At 40.3% G+C, this 16713-nt stretch overlaps 1 protein-coding gene across 2 annotated transcripts in view; it reads left to right on the top strand.

The window, feature by feature from the left end:
• The window catches only part of enox2 (ecto-NOX disulfide-thiol exchanger 2), a 192579-nt gene that overhangs the window by 169433 nt on the left and 6433 nt on the right, over positions 1-16713 (top strand). For both annotated transcript variants that reach the window (XM_008294984.1, XM_008294992.1), the window contains 5 exons: positions 3726-3840; positions 6669-6856; positions 9452-9592; positions 14804-14860; positions 15719-15824. In XM_008294984.1, the coding sequence (XP_008293206.1) occupies positions 3726-3840; positions 6669-6856; positions 9452-9592; positions 14804-14860; positions 15719-15824 (607 nt within the window). The remainder of the gene's footprint in view (positions 1-3725; positions 3841-6668; positions 6857-9451; positions 9593-14803; positions 14861-15718; positions 15825-16713) is intronic.

Below are 16713 nucleotides of genomic sequence, written 5' to 3'. Positions count from 1 at the left end.
CATGCTCGGATCTGCTGCAAAATTATGAAAATAGTGGAATGAATAGCCTAAAATTTTTCCATTCCATAACAGTAGTTGTTAGAACTTGTGTTTATAATGGCTTGTGTGAAAGTCTCTTAATGCACATTTGATGAGTGAGTAGGAAGCTGGAGGATGCATGTTTATATGCAAATGCTTGAGTACATGCTTGCTTGTGTGACACCAGAAAAGATCTCTTTTGTGTTATTATCTTTCCTCAATCAGAGATACACTCACTGGAGAATCACTCTGTCGTGTGTTTTTATATATATATCTATATATATATAGATATATATATATATAGAGAGAGAGAGACACACACACACACACACACACACTCTCTCTGACACTCTGTCGGGTAGTTTTAAAATCTATTATGTGGATGAAAGACTGTTTACATCCGGCCTTGGGGATTTGTCCATTCTTTTTCCAGCTTCCTTTACTGTATACACACTGCACACACCAGGGCATACAGCATGACCATAAATGCAAGTGAAAAAGGTTACTGTAGGTGGACGCTACAAAAAAAGTCCTGATTCAAAGAACAAAAACCGTCAGTGTAACACGGTTCAAATATTCTCTGTAGCTATTTTTATTTTCTTCTTCTAGCTATTTCATATTTAATAATAGAAGTGAGAATAGACTCGGTCATTCACTGAGACACCACATAAAATTGTGTCTTTGTGTGTGTCTAAAGGTGAGAGGCAAGTCGGCATAAGTAATTTTGACTCGAGCTGTTGGGTTAGCAATAACCCGAGTTGAAAGTTTATAAACAACAGGGAACTGGCCCAGACTCAGATGACTGAAAAGTGGGAAGTCACCCCCACCTCGTAAACGTAGCATATTAAGAAGATAGATAAACCTAAAAACTAAATCAAACACGTAAGTTTAAAGGAACATTTGTAGCAGTGAATGCATGGATAATTGATCTGCCATTCCTCCAAACACTGGAGCATTTTCACATCTGTCAGCTCGTTGTGGTAACTTCACAGGTTTGGTTCAATCTCACCACTTAGCATCATTTCAGCTGCAGCGTTTTCAACAAATAAAGAGCCTGTATGCTAAATATCTAGCACCAACCAACTGGCAATTTTAGCAACTCGCTGGTGGGATGGCATTCTCTATTTAAAAAAAAAAAAACATGGTAAACTTAGTAGGGCATTTAGCACCTAAAGGGCTGCTATCAGTAATAGATGGAGAGCAAACCAGAGTAAAAGGAATTGTAGGCATTGGACTTAGATGGATCAGTATGCGAGAAACGGGACTCGAAATACATTCTAATGCTGTTCCTTGTCAACACAGCCCTCCAAATGACCAAAAGTCATTGCCGGTTTAAAGCTGTATTTAACATTGTTTTAGCCTGTGGGAGGCAGAAGCTTTGGTCAAAAACAAAATCCGTGTACTCCCTGTTCTTATCAAGTTGCCTGCTTACACATACAGAATGACCGTTAATTGAATATAAGCTTTGATTTGGTTTGCAACATCTTGCGAGAAACATTTAGTTTACTCGATGCTTCAATGTCTTCACCAGCGACTTCACTTCAGCTCGCTGTCATTTACTGCCAGGCTGGTAATGTTCATTCAGCTGGTCTGAGCTGGAAGCTGCTGCCTTTGGTTATATATGAGCAGCAAAAAGAAGATGTGAGATGCAGCCATACATTCTGTGGGAAAGTTGGAGAACCAAAATAATTGGTCTGTCAAAAAACGGAGTGGTGCTGCACAGGCATGTGCTAAGTCCTTAACTGATAAGTCCTTTGATTCATTATCGAAAATACAGCGGGATGCCGGTTTATTTTCACGCTGATTGTACAGACCATCCTTTAGAGGCTGCAGTACTGGCAGCCACTGGCCAGTGTAAAGAGCATAGGTAAGTAAATGCAGTTGTTTGGGGCTAGTTTATCATCAAATAGGCAGCTAGTTTCACTCAGTCATATTGTGTATTCAGTATGATTCTTTGGCTTGGAGGTGAAATATGGAGGAATGAGCAGCACTGCTGAGTAGTTGCTGCTCCCAGGCAAATTCAAACAACAGCTGCCTCCTTCTATCAGTATTTTCATGTGGTGTGTGTGTGTGTGCGCGCCTTGTATATATGTAATGAATGTGTGAGCGTGCACATTGTGCTCCACACACACCAGATGGTTGCGTGTGTGCACTGGCTTGTGCGCCTAGAATACCTGTTTGACCTTTGCCATGAGCTCTAGTTGATATCATGAGCTGACAGATGGTTGAAGGTTTATTCACTCATGGGCAGCCTCTTGGCTCCCTTCAGTTTTTTTAGATGTAGTTTACAGCCTGTTGTTTTGAATTTCTTATTGATGAAGCACTCATCACGTCTCTATCCACTGGCGGTGTTTGTACGTGTATGTCTGTGTACATTTCTCTTTTGAATTAAGTAAGAGCATGTTTTGATATTTTATTCTCCTTAATTTATCGATTGTGTAAAACTTGTATATCTGACCTGAAAGTCACATGTCTATGTCTCTGTAGCTGTGTTCCATAAATATATGAAGGGGAGAAGTTGGCTTTAGCACAGTGATTTTTAATACTGTGCTCAAGGAACCTCATATTTAATCATTCAACTAAGTGAATAAAAATCATTGGGTAAACTACCTTAAACACTAGACACTGTAACTGAGTCAAGTTGCACAAGAGAAATGTATCATGGTGGGATGGTATTGATCAATTCCCTGCCTGTAGGAATTAAGTTCTGATTTGTCTGGAGTCAACAGAGTCTTACAGTGCAGCCTGTGTTAAGCTGTGATAAAGGCTCAGCTCTTTACATTAACCTCCTCATCAGGTGACGTGTTCTGTACTTCCGGTGTCTGTCACCTTTTCCACGAGGAGCTGCGATGATTCAATAATGTTGCTTCTAATCAGTCAAATATTGTTTCAAAATGACACACTTTTATTAGGCATCAGTCCTGCAGCCTCACATTATCACACAGTATCGCCATAGTTTAATCCAAGTATTGACTGTCTAATGTGTAAAATGTATCACTAGGATTGTTTGTCTCACTTTTCTCCTGACAGACCTCTGGAAGTTTTGTTCTCATTTACAGCCAATCCAGTTCACTGGGTCGACCTTAGTCCTTAAACCATTTTGAAACCTGCTTCTGGTCTCCAGATGGATGTGGTCATTAGTGCTGCCTAGGAGGGTGAAATTAAACGGAGAAGATTTATATTTTACTGTTACTGTTGGTGTTTCCAGACGTACGCACAACTGGATTGCAAAAAAAACGAAAGCAGACAAACTGAGCATTGACACTCATCTTGATTTTTTATTCTTTTTGTTATGCATCTGTATCTTGTGAAGTTATCTCACTTTGACCTTGCTGACAGAAGCTGTGGTTGTTAGTATCATCTGCTTATGTATTGCTGCTGTAATATGCTGTTTTTTTTGCGTAGCAATGAAGTACAAAACAGTAGGGTCCCATTATATTTGTGCTACCATATGCCCTATCGCTGTGCCAGAGGAGGAACTGAGCCCTAGCTCTGAGACCGGTCCTTTTCATCTTTGCTCCTCTACACTCCTTTGTTCTGTACTGCTGTGTTAAAGGTATTCCTTGCAGCTCATGCTTAGCATTAACTATGAAAGAGGTTACTTAACTGATGATCGTACTTCCCTTTTGTTCAGTACCTTCTTAGATGTGCATCACCCATGAGTCTTTGCAGTTTTGACACGCCCATCTTTCCATTGTGTGTTGCAGGAGATCAGAAACATGCACAACGAGCAGCTGATGGGCATCAGACGAGAGGAGGAGATGGAGATGTCCGATGATGATATGGAGGACGTCCCTGACAGCAAGGACTCCGAGGACTCGGGTATGCATATGCATATACGCATCCACAGTTCAACACTCGTGTCATCTTGACAGGACATGCACTTGATCAAGATCTCCGGAGGATGAACGCAGAGATTGTTAAATAACTGAGGGAGACCGCTGTGTTTGACTGAAATGACAGTAATCATCCCCCAAGCATCTGACAAGCATCTGACAACTCTGCATGAATAAAAAACACATTCAAAGTACATCAAGATGCTGACACCATGCAGGCTTTACTGAGTTAATGTCGAACATAACAACAGAATGACATTCACCTCAGTCGGCCCCAGTGAATGCACACAGAGGAGTACGTATGGATGGGAATCCGTCCACAGCTGGCAGCTGCCTCCTAATTTCAGATTGGGGCACCACTGAAGTATCATAATCTTCTGTTTTTGCCTCAAAGGAGTCTCTTTGTGTTTGCTGAAGCAACAAAAACTAATGGCGCTGCTAATCTCTCAACCCTCATAACAATAACCGATAAGTCTAGGATCGTCACCAGGGCAACATGTGGAAACCACTCGCCGCCACATGTGAGGTCGTATCTCTTCCCGAGTTCTGTGCCTCTCCTAGTGTTGTTATGGGCTCTTTGTGTACTCCTTATTCTGCCGTTTAATCATTCTGATCTCTGCCATTTGCTAATATGACAGCATCTCTAATCAACATGCAAATGAATGTAAATGCAGGCGTCAGCTCAGCCCCTTCTCTTTTGCAACCTTGCTATTTAGCTATCAGTAATTAGCATTGCTGTCAAAGACCTGTCATTTTGTTCTGTGCTGCACGATTGGCTGAGGTGGCAGGTGTTAATGTGACACTTCTTGGTTTTTGTGTTAACAGGCTGAGCGTTACACCCCCTTTACTCACTAACCTTTAAGCAAAGGGGCATGTTTACACGTCAACCAGCCCGGCTAAAAACACCTGTGTTATGACTGCAGCCTCTTAAAAAGTGAATCGATGCTCCGCGTCTGACTCATCTACAGAATAGAAAGCAAAAGAACCGCTTGTGTGCATGACTGTACTCCTGAAGGTGTGCGTGCGTGCACACTCCCAGATATCTGCAGGTCGATACTGCTGCCTGTTATGTAACAGAATCTGGCCAAGCAGTTGACATCTCCTCACACCAAGTTGATGAGGCTCTCAAATCAATACTCTTCTCACCTCAAACCTTCAGTTTGTCGGCAGCAACAAACACACAAGCTCGGCATGGACACACACACTCACACAGCAAGAGTTCATTAACGCTGCCAATGGTCCTCCATGATAGACTGCAGGCAGCACTCATGAACACCCACACAAAACCTAACAAGACACACTTTAATGCACATACACACACAGTCTCACACAGGATGGGGCTTATCTCCCCAGTCCAGTCAGTGTATTGCACTTTCCCAAAGAGCTTCTGCTCAAGACCCGCAGTAAGAGAGCAGACCTGATAATACTGGACATCTCTGGAGCTGAGCAGGTCTCAAATATAATAACTCCGTCTGTCTAGTCTCTTTACTCGATAGGTCAGGTCAAATGTCCAGGAGAGAGCTATCAGAAAAACACCCACTCTGGGACTATTTTTGCTTTCAGTCTATGCTAATATACTGTAGGTATTTGACATGGAGTGAATATAGAAAGGACAGTGTTGTTTTTGTTTGACAGTGTTGTACTATTAGATTTTGGACGCTGATGTGCGAGATACAGGTGTAATACAATTTTCCAATACAGCCTTGAGTCCTTAAAACCTGTTTTTAAGACAAGTGATGGATCCTACACGGAGAAAGACACGTGTTTGTATTTCTCTCCAAGCTCCTCTCACTGGTTATAAGTGAGCAGGGCCCTGCTAGAAAATGTGAACGAGCAAACTGATGTTCACCAGTGTGGATTTGAATGAAAATGTGTAGGGAGTTGTGGAGTTGCTTGCTAATGTTGCCAAGAGGCTGTCAGAGTTATGAAATGGAAAGGAGCCGCTGGTTCCAGTTTCAAAATTTTCTATGAATCATGTTCTCACTGTTACCCAACATAGAAACACAAGACTTTGTTGGATGATCCAACCAACTTCCTTTTCGAGAAGTCGAATTTTGTCGTTTTCCACGTTGTGTGGATATTGGAGCCGTAGCAAACTCAGAATGCTGCATTGTCAAAGTTGATCAAGCTGTAAATGTCACCATAATCTATACACATCACAAAATTTCAAACTCCTAATTAGAAGTTTATCTCCTAAATATACTTGTTGTGTTACTATCAAATTCTCCCGCAAAGTTTGTATGTTCACTGGTGACTTTTTATTGAAGAACTCAGTATTTTCTGACGCAGTCGTCAATCTTTTGGTTCTGCTGAGTCACAACATTGCATATTGGAAAAATGGAAGAGACTTGAAAAGATTTGAAATCGAGTTTTCCAGGGTTTTAATGTCACCTATTTTCTAGATAAACGCTCTGGCAACATCCGTCCTTTCGAACGGGCAGAGAGGGTTTTTAGGAGCAGATTTCTATCAGATGGATATGTGCTGTTCTGGGTTTTAAGATGTAGAGAAGTAAAACTGGCCTCTTCTCTTTTGGCGTTAGTCTTGGAATTTTAATGCTTTAATATTCACCTTCCTTTCTGTGCCTGCTCTCACCCAAGTGAATGAGCAGCGATTCAATCACAGCTGCAAATGTCACTGTGAGACGTGCAGCCTTAACACTTTGTTTTGTTGAAATATGTAGGTTTCCACAAGAGGGAGATCGCAGCATTAGAAGTAAAAACTGGATGATAACTGGACAATAATTTGGAGCGTCGAGGCGGTGATCCATTACAAGTAGCATTTTTCATATTGTTCTCTGTGTTTAATCTATGTAGGTGTTTCCCAAGCAGAAGCCTTAAAGGAGGAGAACGACTCGCTGCGCTGCCAGCTGGACGCCTACAGGAACGAGGTGGAGCTGCTCAAACAGGAACAAGGCAAGAACCAACCAATGAGGAGCGAGGAGGACAGCACTCACTCGCAGCAGCTCAGCTTCCTACAGCAGGCTCTGCAAGGCATGCAGAAGGTAAATATATAAAGACGCATACAGACCTTTCAGCCTGACAATGGCTTCTCTCTCTGATTCGTTATTGTTCTTTGTAGGAAAAAGATCGCTCCATTTAACCCGCTGACCTTTCAACCTGAGCTTAGAACCTTAACTGTCATTTATTCATGACCAACCAGCACTTTAAAAGAAAACTAAGTGCTAGCTGGGAACAAGTAGAAGAGTGCAGCTGTCTGGAGCGTCTGTGAAGAGCAGCTAAAAAACATTATTTGCAGGTTTACCCTTGTTATAGGAAGGCCTTTTCACTGCTGGATGGGTTTAACTTTGGATCGAAGAGTTTGTGCGCTGTGATTCAAACAGCATTCCAATACGTCTTGGAGCAAACCCAAGGCTATAAACAATTTCAGATCACATATTCAAAGAAAGATAATGAAAAATATTGGATTTTTTTCCTTTCTTTGAAAGTATGCCCGGAATCTCATATGTACGTTTGCCTCTAAATGCTGTTGCAGAGCTTCTTCAATCGTGCATTCTCAAATTAAACCCATGCGAGTGGTTTGTTTTGTTGTTTGACATGTGGTAAAGCAATTTTGCTGTATCCGTAAAATACAACATATCATTGTTTGTCAGCCATATAGCAAAGAGATTCTTTTTTCCCATTGTTATCAGTGGTGTTTACAAAAGCGGGAAACCATTATCAAGGTGGAGACAGACGTTCCATGTGTGATATTGTGACATTTCTTGAAAATTTCTTGAGAAAGATGTAAAAAAATAAAATAAATAAATATTAGAAAATGTAACCGTGCGGTCAGTCAAATAAATATTATCAGGACGCAGTTATGGTACAAAAACACCATAAGAGAAAGTAATAAGTGTGTAAGACTTCAAGATAATAAAGACAGCGAATAAAAACAAAATTAAAGATTAAAACTGTCAAAGACAGACAGTACAGTATGTGTGTGTGTCTGTGTTGCAGATAAATGTGTGCAAGAGGAGAAGAGGCACAGATACATTTAAGACACTTAAAGTCATGAGAAACATACACAGTTATGTTTTAATGGTTTGAGTGAGTCCATATTATGTATGTTTTCATGTTAATAGTTTATTTTTTAGGTCTGTTAGAACGTAATTAAATGTTTTAATGTTAACTGATACTGTACATTGCTGCAACACCTCTTCCTGTCTTCTGCAGTGTTTCTGTGTGAGCAAATAATCCTTTTTGGTGTGACATTTTGTATTCATAAAAAAGCTATAAGACAGTATAGGAACGGGAACACCACCTCAAAAAAAAGCGTAATATGGGCACTTTAAAATTATGAAAATGCATGTTTTTAATGAATATTCCTCAGCTGTCCTGGACTAAGTTTCACCACGAGGTCACAATCATACAAACGTCATCAGCATCCTGAGAATAAATCTAACTAATGTGCTCAGATTTAAATCTATAATTCCATGTCAGCAGGGTAAACTCCATCTGCTGCTGCTGCTGATGATGAGATAAGTTCAAAAGCTGCAGCAGAGCTACTCCATGGACCGTGGGGACGTTACCTTCACACCTACTAATCTTTAAATGACTGGTTAATGAGTCTTCATACTTTTCAAAAGAACAGCTACTGGAATGTCAGAAACCTTTAAATTTACCCTTTATAGAAGCACTAAATTGACTCATTCTGGCATTTGTCAAGTGTCCTCACTTAGCTGGCTGTCTCAGGTAATGGAAATTATGATCGATTCGTGTTTAGAAGAAAGGAGTCCATTAAGGGCCTGCTGTTCATTTCTGCTTGCAGAGAGTAATTACCTTTCCAGATTATGTCTCTCATGGTGTGTTTATGAAAAGATTAGGTGAATGGATTAAATGAACTGGAAGACACTGAAATTGGATACCTCTCCTCGCCAGAGTTCGCATGTTGTACCATGCAGTGACTCAAATTGCAATAAAATATCAGCATGTACTGGCAACCTGCTTCCCCCCCTGTGAATCATACTGCATGTAACGAAAAAGTACTCAGCATGCAGCTGTGCAGATGAAAATTCATGGTTGTACTGTAAAGACCTCTGTGTGTCTCACAGACCCTCGTATCGTTGAAATTACCAGAGCTGGAGGTGAATCTTTTGAACTGTGTTTAGCAGATGACTTCACAGGACAGACTGGAGATAAATGCAGTTGTTAGCTATCAAAGCTTTCTCAAAACCAGCTCTTGTGCTTCCCAAAGCAAACATGAAACTATAATGAATGTTATTCTTCTAGTGCGGTTGTTCTGCCATACGCAGTTTGTGTGTTTTTTTTCTTTTTACTGTGTGTAAGCAAGGATTTGTTGAATAATTCCTCTTGGACACATCCAGCAAAACGGAATAAGATGGGGTGTAATACAAAAATATTTTTCTCTTTAGAAAATGTTTATTAAAGATATAATTCACATCTATGTCTAATTGCTTTTTTGTATCGAACTGTAGTTCAATTACCATTGTAGGGATTACATGCTAAATATTAATGGAACAAATGGCTGATTGTTCCTCTGCTTTCAGAGCAGTTCAAGTGTGAGGTTAGTATTGTCACGGTTAGTTAGTTCACAGTAGCATTAGTGGCTTAATGTGCTCGCTTTATTTTTTTTGCAGCAACTGTTAAAAATGAGGGAAGAATTAAAGCAGCGGGAGGCTGAGCTGGAGAAGAGTTTGGAGGACAAACAGCAGCTGAAGAACCAAGTCCAGAACCTGAAGGAAGGTCTCCAGAATCTGCAAAACACACATGTAATGCAGGTCAGTGTAAGAGAAAACCCGTTTCTATTCTCGAGGGCAAAGAGAGGGATTAAGGCAGAATTCCAGGCAGCATGTTTCCTTAGTGTGCTTCATAGGAGAGTTCATTTCTGGGTTATTTTGTTTGTGCAGAAGTGAACACTTTCTAATCTGCCCTGCAATGAGAAAGAAATTAGTTCAAGGAGTTCTAATGCGTGAAAGAAACTGAGGGAATAAATCATCAATAAACAAAAGGGCAGAATGTGAATGTCAGAACACGTAGTTTGGGGTTGAGGAAATGACTCAATAATCATCAGATATCCCAGAATAGCTATTCTGGGTGCATCTTGGTAATATCAAAACAGCAGGAAAGAGGGGGCCACAGTGAGACAGACAATTTCTGACTTCAATCAGTGTTGTGGTGTTCTCATTCTCCTTTTCCTCCCCGGAGCTTATTCCATTCTTTTTTAACACACATTGTAATCAACTCTTTAATTTCTAATTTTGCTCCCAAGAAGTTAATATTGCAGCTTTCGTGTTTTAAATGGCCGAGTCAAATGATCGTATAAGGGTTTCCTTCATTTAGCTTTTATTATTTCATAATAACAAGACCCATTAAAAAAACTTTTCAAACCAGTAGTCATTTGCTGGATACTTTATTATTCTTTGTCTGTAAAATTTTAACAGTTTTTGAGTTTCTACATTACTGTGAATATCCTTCAGTGGCCATTTTTGAGATTATGATCAAGATATCCGGTTATGTCGCACAGGAATATGAGATTAGATAATAAAAACATGCTCACTAATTCAGCAACTCCAACCTAACTGATTTGCTTATTATGCTCTTGAGGCTCTCATTTAGATAGATTTGGAGGTGGTCAGGCTGATCTGCCCAGTTTGACCACATTCTGAGGACAAAAATCCACTTAGCAAACCAGAAAAAAGCAACAGGTAGTTCCTCGACAACAGTAGTTAGTTGAGCAAAAAATACAGCCAACATAACAGATTTTCTTCCCTTAACCTGGTACATGGCGTGTTGGTCGCCAATTTAACAACTAATTTGCATACTGAATATTTTAATACCTCATGCACCTGCTTCTTATTACCTACTGAAGCCCATGGTTGTGATATGACTATACAAGTAACATATCTAGGTCTGAATGGGATTTTTTTTTTTTTAAAGTCTCCTGAAAACATCGTTGCCAACAGAAAGATTGTGCCAAAATCAGCACCTTAACAATTAGCCTATAGGTTGTAACCTGTTTGTCTAACAAGCAGCCAAGCAGCGCCGGCAGCAAATCCCACCTCACTCGTGCTCCCTTCTGCTACAGTTTATGAGAATTCTTCTCCTCCACCAGACAGGATACATGCCTCTGAACTGCATGTTCTCACTGCAAACGTATTAAAAAAAGAAACAGAAGAAATCCATCCACCTCTTAAACAGAAACACGTTGTTCATGGCTGACCGCAGTCAAATTGTTTCCTTGCTCATGTGCAGATTTAGATTTTACGTGACATTGACCACCAACAACCCACTTATGTCCTCTCATTCCTGAACATTTTGTTCCTTTTTAGGCTGCACGTGCACTGGCATCACATAAAACAACGCTTTAGTTCGAACTGACCAGGAGGCAGTAACCGACAGATCAGTGTGAACACCATGTAGGGAGATAATTACCTGCAGAAAACATTAAGCTAATGTAAGCCACTGCTGCTCAGAGCCGTTGCACAAGACGAGATCATCAGTTATAGCCACTCCTGCTACATTATTCATCCCTCCCAACATTACATTTGTTGAATGCATTGCTCACATTGAGGAATGTTTCTCCCAACAGAAGTCCATCTCGTATTGATTAATGTCATGTTGTATTACTAAAGTGTACAGTGCTAAATACACAATCCTCAATCTTACAAACAATTTCAAGTTTCAGGGGTCATTTTTTTCTGTTAGCCATGTCATGTTTACTAATGTTTCAGGTGTTGTCCCTTATTCCCAGTGATCAAGCACTTACATTGATGTTCCTTCTGGCTCAGTATAATGAGAGGAATGGCTGTCATTAAAACGAGCCTGAGGTTAAATCGCCTATTAAATTGGATAATAACACAAACGAAAGACTCTCTAACCACATGGGGAGCCGCTCCGTGTGTTGTCTGTTTGTTTTCTGGGATCACTGCAGGTTTCATACGGCAGAGCTGAATAAGTAATTTGTTAGCAGATCTCTTCTTCAGATCAAACGTAGTGACAGAGTTGTCAATAGCCTATTAATGGTGATGGGTTTGATTGGAAATGTTTCCCCCCCACAACTCTTAGCCCTTGGAAATATGCTAATTAAATTCCTGTATATGGGCAAGCATGAATCAGGAGAGACAGTCTCATTAAATGGAGAAAGAGAAATCAATTTTTGGGTGTGGGTTTCTTCTAAGATTAGGAGTCATTGTGGGGCGATTTGTCATGTTGAGGAGATCTCTTGGTGCCATCAGTTCTCCTTCACTGGTTCACTCACTGTCCTTGCTGTCACCAAGCTGTCACCACACATTACTTGACTGACATGAGTGCAGGTCATTGACGATATTAACCTTATTATTATTGCCATCACCACAAACGTCTTCTGTCATTCTTTTCATATATGCCTTAGTGCTGCCACTAACGTTTTTTTCTTGATTGATGTGTTGATTACATTTTGACTAAAGTGGTCATCCAGTGGTGCATTTCTGTTAAGTCACGCGGACTTGAGTGGGACATGTTAGGAAATAGTGCAACCACGATGATCTGACTAACATTGGTAAAGGAAAATAATGGATTTTCTGTGCCCCATAATGCAAATTATTATTGTATTTTTCCTGTAACCTCCCTGCTTGTTAAGTGCCCACGTTTTTTAAACTTACTGAAGAAGCCATAAACCCACTGACATCAGCTGGGATTTTGTTTTACAGTGTAGAAAGCGTCCTTTAGAGCCACAGACGACATTATATAAGTTAAGGGTGTCGGTATGCTTTAACCGAACCACTTGTTTGATGGCAGCATCTGAAACTTCAGCTCCACTCCTCTGTCCAACATAAACATATTTTAAACTCCAAAAAGGTGTTTTTTTTTTATACATACAAATGAATACAACACTCTAAAAGCCTTAAAAAACAATGACGCCCGTGCTGTTATACCAATGTTTAAACTCTCCCACCTCTCAGTGTCGACAGGTTTTCCACGGCATCAGCTGTTGCAAAGAGCGATAAGCTCATTCATCTTCAAGGCACGTCTCATGAACTAGTTCACTTTAACCGTACTGACACCTTAAATAATCCTCCTCATAATAAGTGAAGTAATGTTCATTTGTTAAATTGATTGAGTGGCCCTTTAATGGATTAATCACTTGCTCTGAATTATGTATGCATAGTCCAAAAGGCTGTTGAGTTTTTCAAGAGATCAAAGTGAAGTCTTCAAACTGCTTATGCTGTTCCACCAACAATCAGGAAATGGTTTGTGTGGCGCTTCGCAGGTCTTTGTTCAGTTTGTATCAACAGAATGAATCAGATGAAAAATGGGTTTGAAACTGTCATTATCATTTATTTTTCTGTTTCTTCACAAATGGGTAATTGTTTGAAAGTTTTATATTTAATTGTTCACATTTGGGTTGTTGATTCAGGATTTGATTTTTGATCAAAAATAAAAAGGGGATAGCCTGCAGCAGCCACAAACAGCCCATTAGACTGTGCAGTGATTTATGGACTGTGCTAGATGTTAGGCATTAATGGCATGATGCACATAATATATTGACTATAATATTATTATAATAAGGCTGTCCTATTTTTTTAGAGGCTATTCATTTATCTAGCCATTCATTTGTTAGGCTTATAGGTGATACTTGAGGATTTGTGGATGAAGAGAGATATACATTCAAAAACCTATCTGCTATTCCAATGTTTAATCTAAACAACAATAACAAGACATCGGCCTAGATGTCTTAAATATATGAACAATGTTCTCCAAACTCACACAGAGTGGGTTTTTTTTAGGTCCATGGCTACAGTCCAAACACAAGTGCAAAACACAAAAAAGGAAAATTCTAATAGTGAGTAATTTTATAATTTTTTTTTTTTTTGGGGGGGGGGTTTAAAAAAAATGTGATTCAGAAGCACCAACCCAAACAGTCGTCCATCTTTGGTCGTTGATTTAACCCCTAAAAACTCACCTTTATGTTTTCAAAGTTACATACTTAGAAATGTTGTCCATGAAGATGAGCTTTTCATTGAAATGGCTCAGGTGTGGCTCTGCACCATCAGTTCCTCTAGAACCTCTATCACCACTCACCGTGTCACACTCAGTGCAGCTCGAGCACACCAGCTCACCTGTGACTCTGTTCAGACGTTGTAAAAGTATTCTATGCTTCATGATACCAAGTTTAAATGTTATAATAATTTAGCCATGCATGTTAGAAATGGAAATTAAGGAAGAGTAATGATACAGACAGGATTGGTTCCTCAAGTTTGTGACATATGAAACCCTAGAAGTCTGAATCTGTGTTGTTGAGACCGTCATCGGTAGACTTTAGTTTCCAGCTGGGAACGCTCGACCAATGCAATGACTGCTTATTTCACTCATGATATGTCTACCAGCATATAGAAAACACTGTGTGTATGTCATGTTAACAAGGTGAAAAACTTGATTTTCACCAGAGGGCATCTTTAAAACTTAAATTGAGTGGCAATTATGCATTTGTAAAGTAGAAATATAACAGTAACAAGAACTGCAAAGTGTTTCACAGACCAGGAGAAGCATTGATACCTAAATGCCAGCAATATAAAGGGACAAGCATTAAATCCTTACATCTGACAACCTAGAACCTGAGAATATTTGCCCTTTTTTCCTGATAAATGACGAACAATTAATCATTTCGCAAATTTGGTGTAAAAAACATGTTTGCTGTTGATCATCAAACCTGGCATTTCAGTAAATATATTCCAAAGAAATCATGACACACATTGTTACATATTTATTGGTTGAGAGAGTTAATTACATCCATATGGAACTCAGTGTGTCTGTTTTCCTTGTTTGTTCAAAATCACCTCATTTCTGGACATTATTCTAAAAATAAACAATGCTTGTATTTGTCTGTTTTTGCACACCATGCTGTGCTCAACCACGTTTCCCCCCCACCCCCATCCCACCCCGTCTGCCTGCATTAGTGCCGAGCTTGTTTCTCAGTGCGTTATTCCTCATATGTTTCTAATGTGCCGCAGCTGGAGATGTCGAAGCAAGATGACAGAGGCAGCGAGGAGAGCGCTAATCAGACCAGCGTAAGTGGAAAAACGTTGAGCCCTTCTCACTGCTCCACTTATTGTTTTGTGTCCTCATTCTCTATTCTTCTTCTTCTTCGTCTTCTTCGTCTTCTTCGTCTTCTTCGTCTTCTTCGTCTTCTTCTCCTTCTCCTTCTTCTCCTTCTCCTTCTCGTTCTTCTATCCATGACTTTCATCTCTAACCTCTTCCAGTAACATGACAGATCATTACAGGCCAAACCAGTTTACCACCACAGCATTTGTCAGTGAATAAATCACACAGACACAACTGGGCTAGAAAATAAAGGGAGTCATAAAGTCAAAATGGCTTGCACATGTGCATATGTCTACACACCCCCGCATTGACACACACTCGCAGGGTGTTATGGATAGATTAAAGACGGAAAAAGACCACCAGGCATCCCACACCAGAAGTGGAAATAGTCCGCACAAATACTATGTAGGACAACAAGGACAAAAACTCTCCTGCCACCTGTCAAGGATCTAAAACAAATCATTTGCCTTCCAAGTCTCTTCCCCTCTCCCTCTTATTTGTTCTTTTTAAACTCGTCTGCTTTTTGTGTCATTGTGTGTGTGTGTGACATGCGTCCCTCTATCAGAAATATAGCTGCTGGCTGAATGTCCTCCCTCGCCTCATTATCCTCGTCCTCATTGTCTCTCCGGATTGACGTGTTGTTGGTGAAACTTTCTGATGTGTCCATTCTGCTTACTCGTATGCGATTGTCTTTTTTTATTGTGTGCCATGCATCATCTTAAATTTAAGTTTGTTTACTTCACATCAGACACCACAACCAAAGAGTGCCAAAGGCTGGTGGCAGATTAATTTAGAGAACTGTGTGTGTTTGTGTGTCTGCGTAGGAAGCCGCAGCATCAACAGTGGTGTCCTGCAGTCAAGAGAAAGAAGGTCCGACAGAGAAGAATCCACCAAGTCCCGTTCACTCCGAGAGGGAAGCTCTGCTAGTTGGTACGTAGACACTCTGACTGTTGCGACATAATTTTTAAAATAACTCATCTTTACCTATGAACTACTCAGTAGGGGCTGCGTCGTTATGCATTTTCCCGGGATGCACATGTGTTAAGATATTCTGTTTTACAAAACTGGGCAAAGTGGCCACAAAATTTCCTTAGAATGGTTCTCTGTGTGCCATTTAGATTGTGTTCATTTGATTTATTGCAGATATGATGGGGAATATTTTATGCAAAACAATGTTTAAAGCTGAATTAAGCAAGACAGGAACAAAATAGCACCTTTTAAAGTGTTGGTATGTTTCAAACAAATGGCCACGCCGCCGTCCCCCCTGGCTCCATTTGACTGCCTCCCTCCTCTCTCCTCAGGATTTGGTGTTTCTTTGTGTCTTTCTAGTTCAGGTGCAGTTAAGAATACCAATGGAGGTGCAATCTCCCTTCATGGTGTTGCACTTGGACACAAAAAGTGAAAGAAGCAGTTGTATAAAGAGTGGAAACAGACAGCTTTAGACTGAGGTTTTAAAGCATACCTTCGTTAACATTTCCACACCTAGAAACACGTAATGACAATAAATCGTAGTATGAGCTCTGACGCTGCACACGCGTGGAGTGGTTGCGCATCGCTTCAGGGAGCATCTGTTGTCAGTCGGGGAACATGTTCATCGGCTGTTTAAGGCAAATAAACATGAACGGCAAAACCATTCCAGTGTGTGAATTCATGCAAATAAATCACAGTGAAATTTCACTTGGTGGTTTCTATCTGAATGCACCATTAGACTCTCAGTCAGTCTCTTAATCACTGTCAGGAGAGCAGCTCCAACAGCACACTGTGTTCAAGTATCAAATGACCTCCCGCAGGTGACAAAAATGAAGTCTTGGAGTAGTAT

Source organism: Stegastes partitus, unplaced genomic scaffold (assembly GCF_000690725.1).
Source record: "Stegastes partitus isolate 25-593 unplaced genomic scaffold, Stegastes_partitus-1.0.2 Scaffold22, whole genome shotgun sequence".
Lineage (NCBI taxonomy): Eukaryota > Metazoa > Chordata > Actinopteri > Pomacentridae > Stegastes > Stegastes partitus.
The sequence above is the reverse complement of the archived record's forward strand: the minus strand, read 5'-3'. Positions and strand labels throughout refer to the sequence as shown.